We start from the raw sequence: 24,263 nt of genomic DNA, 5'->3' as shown, positions 1-24,263 counted from the left end.
AAGGTGCTGCCATCCTGTTTAGTCATGCACTTGAAATTGGTCCCCATAAAAATTACTAAGAACTACTCTTGATAGCAGCACTAATGGGACAGTGAAGATGACTTGCAGTTTTGCAGAGGAGATACAAATTTCAGGAAAGGATCATGGGAACTGGCCATGTAAGAACAACACCTTTATTTAAAAGCACAGTGCTTCTATACTTGACTGAGGCAGGAAAGGCTTGATGGCATCAATAAGTACATTCTAGCGCAGCAATGATTCCCAAATAGAAAAAGGCGCTGGGATTAAAGGAATTTTGTCCCTGTCTCACATATCCTGTGACCACATAAGCAGCTGAGATTGTGTTGGTGTCCTGATAAGCATCATTTTAGACTTAATTTCTTCCTGGTGAAGGTAGGTGCTAATTAAAGTATGGAACAATTTATTTCAGGTTAAGCCACTAAATATTAGATATAGTGTTTGACAAGATCATAGCTAGAATATGCAGAAAGACTGATTCAGTCTCTTGAGGAAATGAACAGCTGTACACTTTTTCTTTTCCTCTGTGGCACAGAGGAGTGAGCCATGCTACACATTTTGACAGAGTAAATTAACAGCAAGTATTTAATATACAAGGATGGCATTCATGTTGTTGACTTGGGTAATAATAAAAGTACAAAGAAATGTCTCCTTAAAAATAATCAAGTCAGTTGCACAATCCGTTCAGCAAACTGCTGAACAGTGGGAATTGCGCCTTTCCCTCTGGTTTTAAGAGAACTTCTTCATGAAGTGCAGTTTGAGGTAGGCGATGGTGAGGAAGATGAGTGTCATGCAGGCCAGAGCCAGGTGGTTCTGCCACAGCCCCCAGGTGCTCATATCGATGCCTTGACTCTCCAGATACTCCTCTCCAGTACATGGCCTGCAGATAAATGCACACACTTTGATAAGCTTAGTCACTTGATAACCCACTCAGCATGATCTAGGAAGATCTCTAGAAGTTGTAATGTGGTTGCATGTGTGTAGCAGGCTGGGCAAGCACCAGTTCTATGTCAGTGGTTAATTTTCCATCGTAAATTTGCTTTTCTTGTAGCTCCAGTTTCACATAGGAAGCTGAAGTGGATTTTGTGAGGGTGTACAATTGTGTGTGTGTGTGCATAGCTCTCACTAAATACAGCTTGAAGAGAGGTAAGAAGCATAATACGAGGTATTTCTAGTGTCATAAATACTAAATATGCCAACAAACAGAATGTTCCATGCAGTAGAATGCAAAAACCCAATCAAAGGTTTCTTTTCCATGTAAAAGCTCATAGATTCTCTGATCATCAGTGAGTATCTCTGATACTCAGACTGATGTTCTAGGACTTCTAAGGCTGCTGATAGTGGGATTCATTTCAGTGTACCACAATACTTACATCCGGCCTGTCTCTCGATAGCTACCGCCACTGTTTAACACTGTGCTGTTACTGCTGCCACAGAAGTTCAGACCAGGCAACTCATTGATCTGTAAAGCCTTTTAAAATAAAAGAAACAATGACAACAGAAATTAGTAGGTAAAGGAGTGATACATTAACAAGATGAGAAATAATGCAATTAAAGTCATCCTAAAAATGTGCTGGTATCACTATTATATTGGCCAAATCCTCATTTTTTAGCAAAGTAGCAGAGTTCTTTTTTTAATTTTACGAGAGGGATGTATATAGCCTGTACACACCTAGTAAAGCATGCACCACAACAGGCTTTACCACTTCTCCCAGGCCAGGCTATTTCTGCACAGGAACAGTAAAGCCCAAATTTCTCTGCAAAACATCACTCTGACTTAAATTTTTGCAAATTAGGAGAAAAGCTTTAGCAAGTTTTTTGTTTGATTGATGGAAAAGACAAATAGGAGATTTTTACTTTTTTGGGTGGGGATGACATTGTTCTTTACTTTGAAACATTTCTGCTAGCTGAAGTCCAGTGAATGTAGTAGTTGTGTCTCTCATATGAGGTATTTCCAAATTATTGAAATGAGCTCTTCTCAACAGCAATTGGTGCTAGTTGATGAGAAGCCCTTCTTGTTTCAAGACACTGCACAATACTCCAAGGTTGTTGTACCTAATTAGCTTTCCTTTTCTTCGTTAGGCCACCAAGTGTGAAGATTTCATTACCACGATTCAAGACATTCCTTTCTAGCCAACCATTTCCAGGTTTGTACGCAGGAAATCAGAGCACTTACTGTCATTCCATAGCGAGGGATGCTAAAGTATTTGAGCCAAGAGAGCCAGTCCATGACGCTTGTGAGATTGACCAGCAACCCAGAGAAAATCTAGAGGCAATGTTTACCAAAAAAAAGCCATAACAAAAAGAAAAAAAAACCAACAGATTACAATTACATGCTTTCATCATGGGTCCTTCTCTAGCTCTTCCCACATGCTTCCTGTCTAGGGGTCCCACATAGGTTCATGTGAACTCTCTGCTGCTCCTCAGTGTGGAACTGCTCTGGGTTTTGCCTGTGTGCCCTGAGTCTGAGGCAATGTGGATTTTGGCTGTAGGTTCAGTATTGCCGCACCTGAGTGGGCACGGCTGGTGATAGAGAGACGGTGAATCTTGTATCTTGATCAGAAGACTTGATTTATTAAGATATTATATATAATACATTATGACTATACTAAATAGAATATAGAGAGAGGTTTGCAGAGCTGCTAGCTAAGCTAAGAATAGATAGAAAGAATCTAAAACAAAGTTGTGTCCAGGGACTCAGTCCCCTAGCTTGCACTGGTGATTGGCCCTTAATTATAAACATAGAAAATGAGCCAATCAAGGTGAATCCTATTGCATTCCACAGCAGCTGATAACAATTGTTTACCTTCCCTTCTGAGGCCTCTGCCTTCCAGAAGACACAGAAATCTGAAAGAAAGGATTTCTGTGGAAAAATGTGTGCGACAGTTCAGCTCTGCCTCATCATAAGTGCCAATCTCCTGACTGTGGCTGTGTGTTGCCCAGTTTAACATGCCCAAGGTGGGCCCTGCAGCTGGGGAGGACAGCTGGGCTAGCGGTCTCAGAAAACGGGGCTGCACGTCATGCTCTCAGCCAGACACATTTGCTTTTCACAAAGTTAAGGGAGAGAGGATGAAATGTAGCCCTAAGGGGCTTTCCTACTTTCCAGGCAGTTTTCTGTCTGCTAGAGCCCAGAGAAGAAGTCAGAGGAACCACTCCCCTCCTCATAACCAGGCCTCCAGCCCCTCACTTCTTATTCTTTCAAAGGACAAATATTCCACCCCACAGCATCAGGATACTCAAACCAGAACAAAACAGGATATGTTAACCCCAACAGATTTTTGCAGAATTTAGCTGAACTCCATGCTAGTAGGATTTCTGGATTTCAGCATTTCTGGGATTTCATGATCCAGACTAGAGAACTGAAAAGTGCTACTCACAATCATAAAAACAAATGCAACAGTCGAGAGTAGGTTGGCTATAGTGACCACGCTCTGTCCTGCTGCAATGGCAAGTGCCATGGAAGTGGCTGTGTAGGACACCATCATAAGAGTGAACATCATTATAAAGAAGGCTTCTGCTGTTGGTTTCAAACCTTAAAGATCAGAACAAGAAGGGCTTCAGAATGATCCTGCTGAAAGCTCTGCCATAACCTGAACACTATCGTGATTTTCCTAGTGTGTCCTCCTTTCAAATTACATGTTGTCTGCCAGCACAGGCTGTGTCACTGTGACCCAAGACTGCTGTGGTGCCTGTGACAGCCCTATGTGTCTGTCTTGACAGTGGAAGAGAGGATGAATAAGTAGTATGCCCAAAACTGCAGTAAGACTGAAGGTAGTAGAATGTGTGGAAGTACTGTACTTCACACATCCAAAGTGGCTGCAAGTTGTCCATCAAAGGAGAAACTTCCAGTGCACTTCCATGAGAGGCAGCTGTACATCATTTCACTAGTTTCCAGCAGAGAGCTCTCCTAAAAAACCTAGCGGTTTTGAGGTGGTTATGGATTCGGTAGCAAGGTCTGTTCCTCTCCAGTTTCACAGTTTGAGAGCCTCTCGCTGATGTGGCCTTGTTTCCTATTCCTTAGGGTAAAAACTCAGACCAAAGCCAAAAAACTGGTATTAATTCACACAATATTAAGATCTTAAAATAAAACCTTTTCTTTTAGGTATTTTTGCAAGGATCAGAAAAGTATCTTGTAAGAGTCATCAGAAGCCAAGAAGGCCATAGATGAAAAGCAATAAATCAAAACAATGTTGTAAACGTTATGGCTTCCTTCCAAGGACAGTGAAGATGAGACATGTCACAGATTCTCTGATGAATGTTTTAATTTTTGTGTCTTTTCTGTAGAAAACAACATGGAGTGCTAACAGTAAGCTCAGTAGCCAATGCCATGCCAGTGTAGGGATTTAGCTTATATAAACATCTGTGTATGCATACACATCTGTAAGATGCACATGCCATGATTTATTGGGAGGGTTGGAGTGAGACTGTAGGAGACCATACTTGCCTAGCATGAAGTAAACTATGCAGGTGAAGATGATGCTGGGCATGGTCCTTATGGGTATTAAATCAGCCATTAGCTTTGCTATGAAGTATGCAGATGTTCTGTAGTACCCACTGATATATTCATGCCTGGAACACAGAGATAGGTACAGCGCACTACAAATTTAACCATTAAAAACCAGTTTGATTTTCACCCCTTGACAAATGTATTCTAGCTCAAACTAGAAGAAAATCTTTTATACTTGGGCTATAATGCAGCTGTCCAGTAAGCCTATACAGTATAGAACTGGTGACATTTTCACATGCAAGTGAACATGGGTATTTGTGCACATAATTTTTAGTAAATTTATGTCTCATGTCATCAAGACAGAGTGTAAAGTTTGAATAATTTTCATATTTTATACCGCATAGTTTTAAAGAATCCAGTTAGATGACATTTATTGCCCTCACTAGCAAGTCACACATTATTAATCAATGCCAACATTGAGTATTCAAGGGGTTTTTACCAACTGTGTCAATAATATTACACTCTGAGCCAGTTGTAATCACAGGTACCTTTAGAGGGGTTTGCAGACAACTCACTAATAGATTAAGAGAGCATATTTGCAATGAGCACTTTCATTGAAATAATTTGAAAATTCTGCACTAACTGTACTTAAATGACATTTACGGCATGTCAGAAAAACTCACAGTCTAACAGCAGTCTGGTATCTTTTTTGTATGCTTTACTTACATAAATATCTTCTTTTCTACAACAAAGAGTTCAAGAGCTGAGACACTGCTGAAACACTGGTTGGTGGTCAGAAAGAACATTGCACCCACTCTGCAAAATAGCAAAACAGTGAGCTGTTATTTAAAATGGGATGTGAATGTAGTGTTTCCACAACAGAGTACATAAATCCACGTGCAGTTCATGAAGTTTAGTAATGTTTGAACTTCCATCCCAAAATCCATGGAAAACTCTTGGCTATGAGCCTGAATCTGTAACAAGCCTGACATAGATGTGGTACAGTCATTATTTGTTTTTGGCATGCAATGATAGCACATTCTCTGATGCAGCCAAAATATAGAAAATCAACTGAGGTTTCTTTTGAGGGGTTGTGGTTTGGTTTTTTCCTTGATGTAATTTCCTGACACGTTAAAGATTCTCAGGTGGTGAAGCATTTGTCTGCTGCAAACAGAGAGGAACCAAATAAAGAGCGTGAGAAGTACTTTTCACTTTTTCCACAAAAATTTAAGGCACTTCCTACTCAATTTAAAACTGGGTTGTTTTTAAACAAATGCTATGAAGTTTTATGGGATTAAGAACCCAGAGGTTTCATAGCGGCAAACTCGTGTGTTAGGTCAGGCCAGGTCATACAGCTGTCAAAATGATACATAGAGCAGCATAATTTGAAAATCTCTTACTGATGGTAAATTCAAGCGTGTGAGTAGAAACAGTTGCAAGATTACAACTTTAGTTACCTAGGTTTATGTAGCCACAAGTCTGTATATTTTAACACACTCAGTTCTGCAGGGACCTTGCTAGAGGAACAAAATCACATCCTCACTTCCAAGTCACACAGGCTTGGCCTTACTGATGTGAAGGGAAGCATTTGCTTTCAAGAGGTATTAAGCTCCTTTGAAGGGAGCTTTATCAAGTTTTCAAATATCCATTGCCTAGACTGACTGACCTGTTCTGTAGTCCAGCAGAGTTCTCCTCAAGCCCAAAGAAGATGGCACCTACAACCAGTCCCAGAAGAGCTGTAATACAAAGCTAAATGGGAAAAAGAGAAAAGAGGAGGGGAGGTATCATTCTCATCACTTCAAAGGTTTTCCTGACTGCCAGCATGAGGATGACAGTTTATTCTCATGCTCCACAGTGTGTGGTTACTGGCCTCTATCATACATCTTCCCCATGGGATTGTTTGTAATGAGACACTACAACAGGGCTACAGATATGCTGATATTTGCAGTCTGTAACTATTTAAATAGCAGAGATAACAGGACTTACTTAAAAGACTGAAGTGGGCGCATCACAGTTTTTAAATGCTAAATGCAAATGACAAAAAAATCTCAGGAAAACAATGGTATCAGGCAGTTCTGTCACTTTTAAGCCTGAGTAAAGCAAGAGTCTTAACACCATAAAGTACTTGATCCTTGGTACCTTTTCTTGCTAAGATCCTGCCAAAAGGAGCAAATGTCAGGGATAATTCAGGTCCTGAGCCAGTTGCGGAGGAAAGCAGAGATCATTTCAAGACCATTTTGGAGCAGATTAATGAAAAAAAGGCTTAATGAGGCATGGACCCCTCAAAGAATGCTGAACAAATCCACCCCTGATGAGGGTGGGGAGATAAAAAAGATTGTGAGAAACAAGTCAGGACCATTAACCCTGGGCTATGAAGGAGGTTCTTGAGAGTCCAATTCTTGTCACAAGGTCAAGCTTTTACAAAGCAATTAAGGATCCCCATAATATCAACCTACAGGCACACACACATACTCAAAGCCTTCTGACCTCGGGGACTCTGGACTTGTTTTTCCTCCACACCAGCCCTCATTATATAATTCCCTCATTATATAAAACATGATGAAGTTAATTTATACCCCTGGCTACAGGCCAACTTTTCTATTGGCCCCTCCCAAATTGCTGAGAATTGCAGTGGGAATTTTTGTGGTGCTGTGGCTGCAGAGTTTGGCCCATGAATTAGGGGATTCCTGAGGATTAGTCACTCTGCAGACACTAGCTGAACTTTCTTCATTTTGAAATCAATGTGCAACTCTGAAGGAGTCAACACTTTTGGTTCTGATCGTTCAGAAAAAGCAGCACTGACAGAGCCAGTGATTATCTTTCATGGTGTGTGCTGAACCCCATAGTGGACTTCATGACACCTTGTCCAGAAGACATCATCACCAATGTGAACAGTCAAATAACCAAACAGCACACACATTACAGGGCTGCAAAAAAATTTTTGCACTTGAGCCAACTGCCAGCGCTTACTTTTGTGCTGAAGTTTAATGAAGTACACAAACACAGTCTGTTAACTTTTCCTGGCAGGGGAGAGGATTTGAGGCCAAACCCCACAGTGCCAAGCCTGGGCAATTAGAGTCAAATCTGAAGAATGCTCTCGAGCAAACGTGTGAAACTTCTTGGGACATAATGTGCTCCTGGCTGGGAGCAGCAGAATACCCTGCTAGGACAGGTCTTACCTCCCAAAGCCTTTCAGTAGTCCAAAATTGATTACTGAGCAGTCCCACATTTGGGAGCATTCAGAACACCTTTTATCCCCAGACTCCTAGACCTTGAGCACTCTTTCTTCAGATGCTTACTGCAGTCAAGATATCAAGAGGTAAAACCATCCCTGTGACTTATCTAATACTCCAGTACCCAAATAAATTCAACGTATATCACAAAACCATAAATACAAATAGCCTTACCTGAGCTATGGAAGCCTGAGGGTTTCCTATCAGGTTTTTAAATGTGCGCCTGGACACCCATTTCAGCTGGTGGAGGAAGGAATTGGCATATGTGATTTGCCGGAAAAGTGGTTTGGTTTTCTTCTTGTTTCCTGAAGAAATGCTCTCTAAATGTGCTTTTGTTTCTCGGTAGTAGGCAGAGTTGGAGTATTTTTCTGCTAATTGCTCAGCCAAGGTCTTATCATATTCAGAGCATTCTTCAGTTCTCTCTGCTGGAAAGATTAAAAAAACAGAAGAATTAAGATGTACACGTAGTTCCAGTGATTCACTGCACTCAGTCCCATAGGACAGTTCAAAAGAGTTGGTATAAATACGATAAAAAATCTGTGTTTGCCTGTGCAACCTGTCCCACAAGCAGCAGCAGCCTCTCTGCTCTCTGACAAGGCAAACCCTTGTCTGCCCATGGAGTTGCAACATGGCTTTTAATCAAAAAGTGATTTTGACATCCCCTTTGTCCCCAGAGGCTTCTGTAAGTGATCTGTTTCACAGATATTGACACAATCCTGGGCTTTCCAGACTTTTAGATCCAGGTAATCCTGCATGCATCCACTTTGGTCATATATACATTTCAGCTGGACCTCCTTTTTTTCTTAACTGTGGTGTAGTGTGAGCTTTTGCAATGACAGATGTAATGTGTCATATCTGCCAGCTATAATATTTGCTAGACCCTGATCAGAACACTTTTGTAAAATGATGGCTGCTTGTTTGGTAAAGGTATAGTGAAAATGTGCTTGGACACACAGCATATTCATTACTTCCTTTGCCTTTTCACTCCTGTGAAAAGACAGTAAGCTATTACTGAGTGGCAGCAGAAAAGTATGAGAAAGCATGCTCCAAAAAAATAGGTGAGAGCTGATTCGTTAGTTTGGGGATAATTTCTGCCTTAGCACAACTTCAGAGAAACATCAGATGAGCAGTGGTACCCTATGTCTACCCCTTCCCACCCTGCTCAGAGGAAGGAAAACAGTAATTTCCTAACAGAAAAGTTGTTACATTAGGTAAAATAGTCAAGTCATAACTGCATCAAATTACGTTCTTAACTGGAACAATTATCCTGGTTTATCATCTCTGCTTCTGCAGGATTTCAGCTGGTTTGCCTTGAAGATGAAAGAAGTTATTTCTGTGTGCTGAGAGTTACCAAAACAGTTTTTAAAATCCCCATTCCCACACATGTGAGGATAACTTGACTCAGCTATGGGTTTCATACCTGTGTTACTGTCATCAGCCTTGCTCATTGCCACGGCGGTGGAGTCTCCATTGATGACGTCCAGGAAAAAATCGGCGGGGTTGTTGTAGGGCTCGCACTGGTAGCCTGTGGTGACATTGACACTGTGGTGACACTGACACTGTGGTGACAGCATTTTGAACCCTGCGTGGGGTTGTGTGACTGGCCAAGGACCGTGCTTGGCTGTCAAGAGCACAGCCGCACATCCTGCCATGGAGCAGCCTGCCCCAAAGCATGGCAGCCTTTGGGAAGTCCACACTTTCTAGAGGGATGAGCGGCACTGCCAAGCAGCACCATCAGCAAAAGTGAGGTGACAGCTAGCCCCGTGCTCTTCCCAGCCCTAGCCTAGGCTTCCTCTAATTAAGATGTACCAGGAACAGCTCACCCAAATCCACATGTGAGCCAAGAGGAGAAACACCCAGAGAAGCCTGTTAAAATACTGGACCTGCTTGAACACACCGTGTCCAATTCTGGCCCAGAGCTATGGGCATTGCACTCGAGTTGGTGCAAACCAAAGGTTGGCCCTGCTGGAAGTAGTGCTCACCAATGGACTGAAAGTACTCGATGGCGTGCTGGGCTGGCCCATGGAACAGCACTCTCCCTGCAGCCAGCAGTGTCAAGCTGTCAAACAGTCGGAATATGGAGTACCGAGGCTGGTGGATGGAGAAGATGATTGTCCTCCCTTGTTTTGACATCCTGAATGTGAAGAATGACAGAGATGTCAGCTTTGCAAGTTGATTCAGTGTTTCGATAAGAGCATTTGAAAGTTCAGTTAAGTCTTGATGAAGTCTGATTAACTTGGTATGCCAGAGAAGGAAGAAGAAAGAAAAAAAAAAGAAAAAATATTTAGGTCATATTTACAGTGTCTGTATGAGAAAAGAATTCTCACTTTAGAGAGAGAGAATTCATTCAGTTTTTTTCCTACTCCGTTCACATCCTCGGCTCACTGGTAAATAATTACATGTCTGAATTCCCTGTTTGCTCATTTGAACTGTAATTCAAGTCAAATACAACTGAAGTCTAGCAGAGCGGAGTGCTGAGAACAGGAAGCTGTTTCTAAGGCCACCACCTTTTCAGCAGCAGTAAGACAGCATTAGCAGTGCTGGAATCAAGCCCCGTGGTTGGCTCATCCAAGAATAAGATGGCAGGATCCGTGATGAGCTCCATCCCAATATTGGTCCTTTTTCGCTCTCCTCCAGACACCCCACGAGTGAACTGGGTACCAACCTAATAAAAAACCAAGAAACTTGTCTTGTTTGGCCCAAGGAGAAATCCTTCCACAAACAGTATTGTACCCACATGGCAGTATCTGGGAAGAAATGTGAGAAATTCTGGCTCTACACTCAGAAGCAGATGTAAATGTTATCTTACACACATCCTTGTTCTTAATGTTAGCATTACTTGAGGTCTTGTCTTTTTCTCCAACCACTAACTTACCCTTTCACCTTTGCCTTTGCCTTTCTTTTTACCTGCAATGTAGTACCATATGGCAGCATCAGCACAAGTCTCCATACAGAAATGTTACTAATTATTTTATTGCTGAAACATCCTGTTGAAATTGACTTTTTTTTTTAAATCTGCCATGATGACTCATTTGGTTAATTAATAAACCACTTACTACATTTTAAGTAACATGTTTACAGGTCTTACCTTGGAATCTGCAACTTTGCTCAAACCCAGTTCCTTGATGATCTGATTCACTCGTTCATTTTTCTCATGCTCCTTCACTGACTTTGGCAAGCGCAGTGCCGCTGAGAACTTCAGATTTTCTCTTACAGTCAGGGTTCCCATGACCACATCATCCTTCATTTAAAAAAAAGGGGTAGATTCTTGGTGGTTGCTCAGCAGTTTCTATTTATTCCTCTGAGAACTGTATCTACCTATGTTTTATGCTGTCCTTGCATGCAGAGGGACAGCAGCAGCAGCCAGAACATGCAGTAAGGTGCATCTTCAATGCCCGTGTCACGGAAGAGTTTGGATTTCATGCACGTAATTATATTTGCCTTAATTCATAAAGCAATGCCACATCGGAACAGTGTCCATCATGCATGATATCAAAATATATAAACAGGCAAATATTGAAAACAGTCCCTTATGTATCCTTACCTTATTCAGTGTTTTGGAGGTGTTGAGGGAGAGACTCAGGGGCTGAAGGGACTTAGGGAGCAGCTACAGCTCAGGTCATTCTCACAGTGTGTGTGCCCGTGCAGCCTCAGCCCACCGCAGGTGAGAAGAGGAAGAAAAGAGGGAAGGTAAAGAGAGGTTGGCTCCATGTGGGTTAGGGCGATGGTGTTCAGCATCCAAACTTGTTTGGTCAAAGGAGGACAGAGGGGAGGTTTTAAGATACCATTTGCTTGTCTCTTGCAAAGGGAACCTGCCAGTTGTGGGAAGTTGAGATTTACATGTGGTTTGAGAGACCACCTTTCTGTAACATGTTGACATAATTTTAAGGAGTTTTCATTGATTCTTGGATGAAGGCAAGGTATTTGCAACAAAGCAGCAACTTCTTACAATAGAATCCACAGTTAAATATTACTTACCTGTACTACATAGCCAGAGGTACATTTAAAGTTGGCGGGCTGAGGAGCTCCATTGATCAAAATGTCACCAGAGAGTCCATGGGGATCCTTCCTTGCAGCCAAAATGTCCAGTAGCCTAAAGGAAAAGTTGGTTACTTTGTCAGATGAATGTACAGGAGGCAAAGCTCTCTGAACTTCAAACCCAGCTCATGGAAAGAACAGCTACATAAAAGCAGATCAAATTCAATTTCTGCAATCTAGAAAACCCCCAGCAACTTTCAAGGACTGAGTCTCTTTTGTCCTGGTTTCCTAAGGAAATGAGATCCATGCAGGTCCATGTCCATTTTTTCAATAATTTGAGTTTATCCTCAAGCTGGTTACACATTAGCAGAATGGTGTGTAAGGAGTGACTATCAGTAAACTGTGGACTAAAACTGAATTTCACCTTTCTCATATAATCTGTCTTTTGGAATTCAAGTATTTCTCAGAAAACAGTGAGACTTACACAGCCCTAAATAAAAACTCAATCTTTCTCTGAAAGAGAAGGCCACTACTGCTAAATGTGTACAATTTCACTTTCTCCTTGGTGCAATTTCTGTGGAGAGTGAAGGGGGCACTTACGAAGATTTACCACTGCCAGTGGGTCCCAAAATTGCATTCAATCCTGGTTTCATGATGCCACTGTAAGACAAAATGGATAAGTTTTACCTAATAGTTAGGGTGAGGTTATTTCTTTGCCTGTTTCAACTGGTAGACCAGTGTAATTTATCCGTACAACTACCTTCTGCATGCCATTAATTTTGGAATTAATGAAGCTGCCTAATCACAAGCAATATTTAAGATCAGACTTCACCTTAACTTTTTATTCTTAATTCAAGAAAAACTAATAATCATATAATAAGACAGAACAGAAACACGACTAAAATGTAGCAAAATCTGTACATGTATTTTTACCACATGGGTCTCTACAAGAGAAGCACACACTTGCTGTAACCATACTCAGTTCTAAAGGATTTATTCTCTCAACAGAGAGAATAATAGTCCCTGTAGTCAGAACAAACTAGGGATTTGTCTGTGCTTAAAATGTAATAGATAGTTTCTCTTTATCTGACATTAAAGCCCCATGAAACTCAAAAGCCAGATGGCAAATGTCACAAATGACCCATGTTAGTCAACTGAGGTACCACAACATATGGCTTTTGAGGAAAGCAATAAAGCCTTTAAGAGCTCATGTTTCGTGAAAATTCCCTGGGCAAAGAGTAGGATAGACAGAGCTACAAAAAAGGGCAAATATTTATGATAGCAATTCGAGTTAGGGAGCTGAAAGTCATGGGTGACTTGGAATGGCATATTGTATGCCAGTGCCTTGCACTGAGTTTAACTACTGAGCTGTGAATGGGCAAGTTTATTCACTGATTATTGAACAAAGACCATAGGGATATGACTGCTTTACTGCAGTAGTGCTCACTGTTGGGGAAAAAAAGGCAAAACAACTCAAAAAGAAATGCCAAAACTCCAGAAACCTTTATATCTCTTAAAGTTAACCTAACCCTCACTAATATTAATGTGTTAAATGTTTTAAATTTAACCCCCCAAAAAATTAACCTTTCCCAAGGCCACCTAAGGGAAGGAGACAACCACGAAGGACAGGCTGCTGGTATCTCAGCTAAACACCCTGGCACAGTGGGAGGATTGCCAGGCAGTGGAGAGCAAGCAGAGCTGGCTGGTGTGCCCAGTGCTGTAGGAGCCAGGAGGACTGTATGCCCAGGGCCAAAGGAAGTGTGCTCTCTGATGTACAGGCTCAGCTCAGGGACTGAGCACCTGGGCTTAAGCACAGCTGACAGCAAACACAAAGCAACCACACATATAAATAATTTTTCTAAACCTTGGTCTGCATGTTGTGCTGTATGGCTCAGTGACATGAGTGAAGTCAACTCTCCGGACAGAAATAAAACTTACAGGTACTCTAATGGGATGTTTAAATACGTACTTGACATCTTTCAAAACTTGTTTTTTGGTGGTTTTTCGGAAACACGGGAACCCAGTCTTTGTCTTCACATGGTAGCAGATGTTGTGGAAGGTAAGCACGCTTCCTGTCCTGCCAGCCAAATCTGGCAAGGACTGCGTTTTACTGGGAATGCCATTTGTACCGGATTCTGACATCTGAATACACAGGTGTGGCTGGTCTTCTGCCATCTTTCCTCTGGACATGAAACACAGGAAAGAGAAGATTTGATTCGGTATGAAGAGGAAAGGTGTGTGTGTTTTGGGCTCAGTGTTTGGCACGGGGCCCATGGTGGGCCTGCAAGAGGTCCATCTAGGAGTATCTCTTTTGGATAGGAAGGTTCGGTCCGGTGGGCTCAGACCTGGAGATGACACAAAGCTAATGAGGGTCTGCCAGAGGCAGGGAGATAGAAGAGTTTCCCTCCACCCTGACAGTCTGCAGGGTGGGCTGAACTTGGGAGACCTCAGCTGCCCACCCAGCTGCCTTCTGAGGTGAATATCTGCTCTGGCACCTGGACTTCCTTCTCTAGGGTCTGTTTCTCCCACATTTTCTCACTCCTGTCTCACAGTTGCTGAACAACATCCTTTGCCCTTTCTTACATGTTTCCAGAGAAGCTTTATCAGCATCCCTGACAGCCTCAACTTTGCCTCAGCAGCTGGAAGTGGCTGTGTCTGCCCCAGCACAACCCCAGAATCCTATCCCACAGAATCCTCCCCCTCCAACTACCCCTCAGCAGCAGCACCTGGCCACAGGTAGCAACTGTTCTATTAATCTAGATAATTTTGGGAAGGATATAGCAACATGGAAACTGACACTGCTGCCAAGTAATTCTCTTCCTTGGGTTTGCTTTCCATGTGAGAAGGTAATTGTGGAATAATTAAAGTTTTCTCACCTCTCTCATTGGCCAGGCTTCTGCCTGTGAGCCATCCACTTGCACAGTGGAGCATCCCTGGCTGTCCCTGTGCACACAGACCTTTGTCCCCTTTGCTCCACCTTAAGGGTCATCTTGGGGAGAGGCAGAGTCTGGCCTCTCTGTATAACATATTGACTCATCAGAGTCTAGTTACTTTAAATACCACTATGGGAAAAGTTAACAATGCAATAGTTCCTGGGAATCAAGAGGGAGGGTGATCAGCGGGGAGCTCTGGGGTGACCAGTCCTCTCCCTCAGCATAGTTGCACTGCTTACAGCAAGAAAGGAGGCAAATTATGACACAATTTCAGACATGCTGAATGAATTTGAGAGCTGTCAGTAAAAAGAGCACTGGGGAATAAAAAAAAGCCATTTAATCTAACGGGCTCATATGGTCATATAAAAGCCCAAATGCAAGCCCTTATCTTGTCAGTTTGCTCAGGGTGCTTGACAGACAGCTGAGCTCTCCTTGGTGGCTATCAGCACAGTGAAACCTCTGGAAGCTCAACATTCAGCAACCAGCCTATCTCCACATAAAGGCTGGTTCATCTGTCTCCCAGCGGTACTATCTCAAAACTAGCCCAAGACTGCCTCTTCTGAAAAGCTGCAGTCTTCTTTGCTGACAAAAATATAAGGTCTTAATGCTTTAGTAGCCAGTAATCTTGGCCCAGTGCAAAGAAACCCTGTTTGAAATGTAATTACAATGGATCTAGCTTTAATTTTAGCTAAAATGCATTTTGAATAAGTTGAACATCAATCAAATGGGCAACATTTAAAATATAGAGGCCTTTCACTGAAAAACTGCATACACTCTCACTGGTGCCAGATATTTACCTGCCTGGAGGAGGACAGGTAATTTTACATGGCTATTTTTCCTGCAGTCTCTAGGTTAATCTGTCTGGACATCAATCACTGCCTTTGAAAGGATGCTTTGGTAAATTGGAGATGTGCATTCAGAGCTGCAGAGGGAACTTGTCACTTAAAGTCTCACCTAGTGCTGAGCAGATATTTGCTGATCTAGGTGCCAAGTACACAACCACAGGGGCAACACCACATGTAGGCATTAGAAAATCCCTTGAGCTGTTGGATAACCCAGCAGCACAGAGTGCAGAAGTCAGGAGACAGTGTGACTATGACCTGGATATATCATTACATATACAAAGTATTTCGATCAGTATTTTCCTTGATCACATTTTTGCTCACCTTAATATTTCAGTATTACAGATGCAACATTATGACCAAATGAGAAAAAAAATGAGGTAGAGTTTGACCTCAGACATAATCAACAGAATAGTTACATTTTTCTTTGTTTAATTTGATTTCGTTGGTTTTTGGTATTTTTTTCCAAAGACCAGCATAAAAACCTAGCTCAGCACTTGCACTGAAATTTCTGAAATGCTCTTCAGGAACCAAACAATTTTTTTAGCAATTGAAGAAATTAATTTTTCCAGATTGAACCAGACAGGTAGACAATAAGCAGAGAATCAGAAACTGCTTTCACAAGTGAAGGATCATGCTGCTTTTACAGTGTTGTTCCTAGGAACAGACAGTATGTTGTAGTCAAATTTAGTCCATCAATCAAGATAGGATGAGATTGTACACTTCCTTGCAAAAATGTGTGTAGAAGCTATATAATTAAATCAGGTATGGGAAGAATTACGTATATCCATAGCAAACAGTCTCTAAACGGCTATTTAATACAGCTGTCAGCAGGAAACTTCCAGTTCAGGAAGGCTTGATAACTCAAATTTCCAGAGAAAAACAACATTCTTTGCTATTGTCCCTGGGGAAAACATTAACTACAGGGAGCTGTGAGCAGAGGTTGGATTCAGGTCTCACCGGATCTCAGGTTTAAGTTGTCACAGCCCTTCCTGGCTGCAGGGTGCTTGCAGGGACAGGGTGGGGTGCAGCAGGTAGAACACCTGGTACATGGATTTACCTGTGTTTTGTTCCTTCCTTCAGGAAAAAAACGTGTATTGTTGAGGACATGCCATTTATCAAAGTAAAAACTCCATCTATTTCAAATGCTACATTAATACTGAAAATAGCATTTCACACTTTCAGAGCTACTAAAATTTATTGCAGAAAAAAAATGCAGAATGCTCATTCACTTAGAGCTGGTGTGGTTATTTCTGCTGTATAAAATCTGTGTTGCCTGCTCTCTTCTGAAAGGGACATAACCACTGCAAGGTCTCCACCACAGCAACACCTTGGTCTGGCAGGATGACAGGGCTCTGGACATTCTTCTTCCCTCCGTGTCACAGACATCTTTTCATTAAAATCCTTTTGTTAGGATTTTTCCTGCTGAAGCTGAGAAGTTTCAGCAACAAATGTAAATAATGGTTATCTGCTGCTGTGGAATGCAGCAGGTGGATCCGTGATTGGTCTCCTGTGGATGTTTTGATTTACTGACCACTCACGGCAGAGCTGCTCTCCCTCTCTGCCGAGACACAGATCTTTGTTATTCATTCTTTTCTATTCTTAGCTTAGCTAGCTTCTGAGAACCTTTCCTTCCATTTCTTTTTAGTATAGTTGCAATGTATTATATATATAATAAAATAATAAATCAAGCCTTCTGAACATGAGGTCAACATTCTCGCCTCTCTCTTCACCTCAAGACCCTTGTGACCGCCGTCACACCTCTGGTGGGAAGGGGGCCTGGGGAAGTCCCAAACTCCTGCTTGTCCCTCAGAGAAGGTCTGGCATCAACACGAGATTGGGTCAGCTGTGGCTCTGCCTGGGGGATCCGTGGAAGCCTCTGGGAGCGGCCATTTGGATCTCAGCTAACAGTGTGCTCGGAGAAGATGAAGTGCAAACAGTAGAGAATACGCGCTCCTGCTAAAATCAGGCATTGGATTAGCTTTCTTTTTTTGGATGCCTCTTTTTTGCTGCGGTGTAAAAAGTTGCAGTGAGATAATCCGTTTGGTATTTCACAAAACAGCCTTCCCATTTCTGATCTAGCAATAAACTTCACCAGAGGAACGGAGGGTCCTGCTCCTTCACAGCTAATGTAATTGCCAGCTGTTTGCAACCATGCCTCAGAAATTGAATCTTTAAAATATTGCAGATTCTATCTGTTAAAAATTAGTTATTTAAGTTTAATGTGGCATACAGCCATGAAACATTTTAAGTCAGAACACTTACAGGACAAAGAAACAGCCAAGATGAATGTTAATCAAATCAATTTCTATGCAAATTTTAAATTAAGTTTCTCAGATTTCATTGCCATTGGCTTACAAATATTTACTTTAAATCAGATATGAGCAGGAGATTCTATAACAACATATACTTTCTGCTGTATTCAAAAGTATTTTTTAATCTCAATAAATGTTTCATATTCTCATCGTATCAGCCATGAGTATAGTACGCTTGGCATCAGCAGAATTAAAAATTTATAAACTCTCTGGAAATTTTGCAAATTTTGTTTGTTTTGCCAAATAGTTTTGAAATATTTCTATTGCCACTGATTTCAGCATAATTTCAGCTCAGGGCACATAGAAAATAATTTTCTTCAGAGATATGTAGTCTCAAAAAATTTTGCCAGGAGACAAAGTACTGGATCTAGAGATTTAACCTTTGATTAGTGGCAAAATGAAACTACTTTCTTTAAAACAACCAAGAAACCTCTTTGCCCGCTGTTTCAATACAGGTAAAATTAATGTCTCAGTACAGTCATTTTCCTGAGTATTCTTCTGAGACTTGTAAAGTACAAAGTTTCATATTTTCCTACACACAAAAAAGGGAGCTAAACAAAACCATCCAACAATAACAAAATGTGCTACAAAGTTCAGTTGATTCAAACATGATTGACTCCACAGCAAAGTAGAGTCTTTCAAACAGTTTCAGTAAACGTATTTGTGTCCTTCATGATACATTGTCTATATAACAAAATAAGGAACATTTATTCCTGTCAGTCTTCCTGCAAAGCTTTTGGCACCAGGGGGATTTGCATTTCAAACAGAAACCCCCCCCCCACAATAAAGAACAATACTATACAATAGTATTGTTATATATACAATAGAACAATACTATAGGACAGCTAGTAAAATTATAAATAGCAAAATTCAGATGTGCATTTTAAAAAATCCAAGTAGATACTCAATAGATTTTATCTCTATAGAGAATAAGTGTTGAAGTTACTTAAGGAGGAAGTGTTTTAGAGACAAAAGCAGCTTTCAGTATAATTTTCTAAAGGAAGATGCTCTAAACCCTTTTTAAAAACAGTCTTTTTCTTTTTTCTGGATATTTGAACATGCCAGAGAAACCGCAGTTAAGTGTGCTATTATTTCTCTTATTTTTAGTGGTTACAAAGTTAGGTCTTGCAGCCTGCAAGCTGAAACAGTACTGTATGTGCATTTTGGACTTTTGAGACATATATAAATTCAGAGAAGCTGTAACCTTTCAATATATATAAATTCACAGAACCTTTTCTCCCCTCCTTCTCTAGCCATTTCCAGGGATGTGACTGACTGGAGAATGGCTGTGGGGAAGCAAAGGGGGCAGGACCATACATTCCTCTTTCTCAGGAACATGTGCAGGAAATTAAAACCGTTTGAGTAAATGAGGATAATGCGATTGAGGCAATCTGTAAATTAATTGCCAGCCTATTTACCACGGATTTGTAATCTACCTTTAACGAAAAGAGCACAAATGTTAATGTGCATGAGGGAGCACGGAGAATGGCAGCTCCAGCAAAAATTTCTAATTTTTCATCTTTTTACTGGTTTTAATTTGTGCCTTGAAGCTTTTATAAAGCATATTTTCATTGAATTTTTTGCCTTCCCAGCAAAATCCCTTGAAAAGTTGGGAGAAGGCAGGTGAGCGTTTTGCTGCGGTTTCCTTGGGTGTTGGAGAAGACCAGCTGCTGAATATTATCCCACAGCAATGGCAGTGCAAGCAATTCATGGACGAGGGAGCAAGCCACTACATGGAGCTAAACCTGCCTGAGTGAAAGGGCTGAGCTGCTGCACCTGATCCACTCACCAGCAGCAGGTCCGGGTCGGCGCCGCGGGGCTGCCGAGGAGGCGGCAGCGGCGCTGCGAGGGATGCAGGATCCGGGGAAGGGAGGAGCGAGGCACAGCTCCGAGGCGCAGCTCCGCCGCACAGCTCCGTGAGACAGCTCCGAGGCGCAGCTCCGTGAGACAGCTCCGTGAGACAGCTCCGAGGCGCAGCTCCGTGAGACAGCTCCGCGGCACAGCTCCGCGGCGCAGCTCCGAGGCGCAGCTCCGAGGCGCAGCTCCGTGAGACAGCTCCGAGGCGCAGCTCCGAGGCTCGCTCAGCGTGCAGGGCTGGGCAGTGCCACGCACATCTCACATCTGCTGCAGGACGGGCCGGCAGCGGGGCACCCTGTGCTCCATCAGCCCGCGAGTCTCCGCCCTCTCCCTTCGTGGGGAGGGCAGGGCCGGGGCGAGCCCCGCTTCCACCCTTTCTCCTTTCAGCTGAGCAACTCGGCAGCTGCCACAACCCACCCGCGCCCACAGGGGGGACACTGTCAGTGAAGGAGAGCATCCCCACCTGCCCAAGGCTTGCAGCCAAGAACAGGGCTGGCAAAGCCGGCAGGGTGGGATGAATGCCAGCACGGCATGTCAGACAACGCTCAGCTGGCTGTGATATCTTCTTGCCCAGTATCCTGGAGACAGATACGTTTTCCTTCAGTTCGGAATACCTGCAAAAATGCAAAGGCTTTTCTGAGCCCAGCAGAGTGGGGTTTTCACAGGACAGTGTGTGGGTATGACATTGATGCTGTGGAAAGAACCAAAGGTAAGGCAGCCCTTGTTATACAAAGTAGGAGCACTTGTCCCCAGCTGAGGTTACTGGGCAGCATCAGCCACAGATTTCCAGGAGCTGTGCTAATGGGGATCAGGATCACTGACAGGTATACCTCTTCTCCTACGTGCTCCCTGATGCAGTTTTTCTTTCCAGGACAGATGTAGCTTCCAATAACCCCAAAGATGATTTTGTACAAACTCTGGGGGATACTGAAGGAACTCCTTCAGTTCTGTTGGCACTGTACCACATGAGGGTTCTGCCAGAGCTTTGACAAATGCATGACCCCATGGAGTCACAATCTTTCTCCTTGGGAGATGACACAGAAGAGTACACGTTATGGATGGTTTCCATTTAAAATCATGATTTTTTAAATAATCTCTTTTTCCTAGCAAGACTCATCACTAATTATTAAATATCAAGGGCGCCCATAAGAACTCTCCTGGACCAAACGCCACAGGGCAAGATCTTTTTATGCAGCTGTAACCTGGGTTTGGTAAGTATATAATTGTTCATGAACCATGCTTCTGAGACTTTGGTCTTTCTTTTATCAATGACTTTATAATAATTAACTCTCTACTGTATTTATATAAGACCTAGAAGCATGCCACCAGCCAGTGAAATCATTGCATAGTCCCAGTGGCATTTGGGAAGGTGTACGTGTCTCCAAGGAGGTGCAGAAATACTGCTATCTTGTTCAGGGAGAGTGTATCTGCAGCCTGGGCTGGAAACCTCAGCAGACAATTTGTAGTATCAGATCTTGCCTTTCCCCAGGCAGCTTGGATGAAGGACTCAAAGGTGAAATAAGTTGCTACACTGGGATGAGCTGTTGACTCCCTAGAAAGCCCTGCAGAGAGACCTTGACAAGTTGGAGGACTGGGAAATCACCAACCACATGAACTTTAAACACAAGTGCTGTATTTTGCCCTGTTGTTGGGACAGGGCAACCCTGGGTGTATGGACAGGCTGGGGAATGAGAGGCTGGAGAGCAGCACTGTGCAAAGGGCCCTGGGGGTGCTGGTCCATGGAAAGTTGAGTGTGAGTCAGTGCCCTGGCAGACAGGAGGGCCAGCCCTGTCCTGGGGGGCATCAGGGACAGCATCACCAGCTGGGCAAGGGAGGGGATTGTCCTGCTCTGCTCTACACTGGGGCAGCCTCACCTCGAGTGCTGGGGGCAGTTTGGGGCGCCAATATATAGGAAAGTATGAACTATAGAGAGCATCCAAAGGGGGGCAACAAAGATGGTGAAGGGCTTTGAGGGGCAGCCATACCAGGAGTGGCTGAGGTCACTTGGTCTGTTCAGCCTGGAGAAGAGGAAGCTGAGGAGAGACCCCATTGCAGTTACAGCTTCGTTGTGAGAGGAAGAGGAGGGGCAGACACTGACCTCTTCTCTGTGGTGACAATGACAGGACCCCGGGGAATGGCCTGAAGTTGTGTCAGGAGAGGTTTAGGCTGGATATTAGAAAAATGTTTCTTCATTCAGAGGGGGGTTGGGTGCTGGAAAGGCTCCCTAGGGAAGTGGTCACAGCTCCAAGCCTGACAAGGTTCAAGAAGATTTTGGGCAATACCCTTAGGTACATGGTGTGGTTCTTGTGACTGTCCTATGATGGGCCAAGAGTTGGACTTTATGATCCTTCTTGGGTCCCTTCCAACTCAGGATATTCTTCCATGAGCTAGGAAAAACCAGAGCACTTGCACAGGATGCAGAGAGAGGTGAGTGCTGCTCTCAGGATGACTGGTGCTCCAGCTTAAACCAACCAACCAACCAACACAACAACAAAAGGAGATTAAAAACTGTGGTTATTTTGTTTGCACAGGTATTTGCTCTGCTTTTAAGAGCCAATATGACTTGGTTTCTTTTTTTAATTGTGGGCACAGGTATCCTTGATATTGTTTCTGTATGCGTCAATTCACAGTTGCTCCTGTCTTTAGGAGTGGAGCAGACTCCAGAGAAGGAAAGCCCCAACTGATGCATGCATTAGAGTCTGAGACATCGAGTGAAAGGAGTTCTGCCTTCCTGCAGTTTCAGCAGCTGGCCAGGAGCAATTTAACTTCACAGGGAAGTTTTTTCTCTTAGACACATGTATAGGACACATGTATAGACAGTCTGAAGGGACTGTGTTATCAACTCTGGTAGCTGCTAGGATTTTTAGTGGTCCTGTATAAAGATAGCCCAGAGCCATTCACATTCAAATAAGCAGTAAAAGGAATGCATTGTAGGAACATGATTCCTCAGAGATAAGATTACATATTTCGTTAGGGAGAGACAGAGCACTCTTTGGCACCTCATCAGCTTTGCTGCTTCAGGGCTCCCACAGGGATCAAGGTTCACATATTGCTGCAGGGCTTGAAACCTGTGCCCTCAGGAGTGCAAAACTCAGTAATGAATCCTACCCTAATAAATTTTTTTCTATCTTACTGTTTCCAAGGTCATGCCTGCCCCACATGCTTATTTGTCCGACAATGCACAAAAAGTTATCATAAATTTTCCCTCATCTATCTTTGGGCAAACCTGTGGTATATCACAGGATTACTCAAGGTTAGCAACTGATTCAATATGGAGTTCAACCTTTCACACTTCTGTTTTGTGCTTGGTCACATGTGAGGCACATCCATAACATGCATGAGAGCTTTAGTCAGTCCAAACGCATAAACCCTGAGATGTTAAACACAACGTAAGTGAGGTATCACCTTATCAGACAGTCCCTCCAAGCAGCTTGCATGTTCTGTTTAAATATTAAATCTGGCTGAAGGTCACCACCAGCTGTCCATTAACCAAAATAAAAGGGTAAATCTGCACAGCAGCAACACCAGCCAAGGTGTGTTCTGAGCTGTGCCCCTTCTTTGTTTGGAATGAATGGAGCTTTCACCTCAGCATTGCGAGGCAATGTTTAAAAACATCATAAAATTTTATTACAAGGAGAAGGAAACACACCTTCTATGAGTAATTGCTGTTGAAAGATTAAAGGTGACGAACCTCAAGGAATGGATGTAGACATGGAGTCAAATGTTGCTCAACATGATGCTTACCAGGAATTCTCCTGAGCTGCAGATCAGGCTGGCATGATACTGCGCCGTATTTCCAGCTTGGTGTCAAACCTCTCAGATGTCACCCTGTTCTTCTAAGTTCTTCTAGGCCTTCTGATGTTTACATTTTTGTAATGAAATTTCTCACACACATTTCATGTAAATAATGATTGTTTTGCATTCCTTTCTGGAGGAGGAAAAATTTGATAAACTCTTGGTTTGACCAGTGTAGCTGGAGAAGTGGCAACTACATCCTCCAATCCATGGTCACTTTTAAAAATCTGTAAATATTAGAGTCAAAAATAAACTATGCTTTTTTGCCTTAGATGTTTCATGCATGTCATATGCAGGTTGTTTAACATTCCCATAACAAATGGCTTAAACTGTGCCCCAGAAAAGTACCAGTTAAATCACTGTGATGTTAACATCACATATTTCACTTGAGTGTGAGATTTCCTAGCAGGTTCCCTGTTGCTCAGAGTGAGCTGCATTTCCCTGATGTGTTCCAAGCTCCTGAATTTAGGCTTAGAGCTATAATCCTTCACAACCTTGCTTTGTCTTACAGGTGTTTTGACTCTGCCTTGCTTTGCAGGCCAAAACCTGGCTTAGTTGAGAATTAACACACCTGGGAGATATCTAAGACCTCTGTTTCCTCTCAGTGAACACAACAGTCTCTTAAGCTGCTAACACCAGATTCTTCTAGCATGTTTCCATGTCTGCAGTCATGTTTTCCTCCCCAGCTCTCTGATTTCTTTGAGACAGCAAGTCCCAGAGAGGGAGTTAAAGCACCCCAATGTCAAGCACTGCACCCTCTGTGAAATGTCCTGAACACAAACAAAGGACAAGTACAACTCTATAGATACCCTCACAGTTTTTACACCCATTCATATCTGTTCTAA

General features: G+C 42.7%; 1 protein-coding gene across 1 annotated transcript; it reads right to left on the bottom strand.

The window, feature by feature from the left end:
• Positions 1-159: 159 nt before the first annotated feature.
• Positions 160-19,619, bottom strand: ABCG2 (ATP binding cassette subfamily G member 2 (Junior blood group)). Its single transcript, XM_058024325.1, has 16 exons — positions 19,556-19,619; positions 13,646-13,858; positions 12,277-12,336; positions 11,677-11,791; positions 10,787-10,939; positions 10,206-10,363; positions 9,681-9,832; positions 9,128-9,223; positions 7,873-8,123; positions 6,132-6,214; positions 5,192-5,281; positions 4,463-4,587; positions 3,396-3,550; positions 2,195-2,284; positions 1,392-1,489; positions 160-898 (listed from the first exon to the last, which is right to left on the bottom strand). The coding sequence occupies exons 2-16, from the start codon at positions 13,849-13,851 to the stop codon at positions 748-750; spliced, it is 1,983 nt and encodes a 660-aa protein (XP_057880308.1). The 5' UTR covers positions 13,852-13,858; positions 19,556-19,619; the 3' UTR covers positions 160-747.
• Between the last annotated feature and the right edge of the window lie 4,644 nt (positions 19,620-24,263).

This window comes from Melospiza georgiana, chromosome 5 (assembly GCF_028018845.1).
Source record: "Melospiza georgiana isolate bMelGeo1 chromosome 5, bMelGeo1.pri, whole genome shotgun sequence".
NCBI classification, from domain to species: domain Eukaryota; kingdom Metazoa; phylum Chordata; class Aves; order Passeriformes; family Passerellidae; genus Melospiza; species Melospiza georgiana.
The sequence above is the reverse complement of the archived record's forward strand: the minus strand, read 5'-3'. Positions and strand labels throughout refer to the sequence as shown.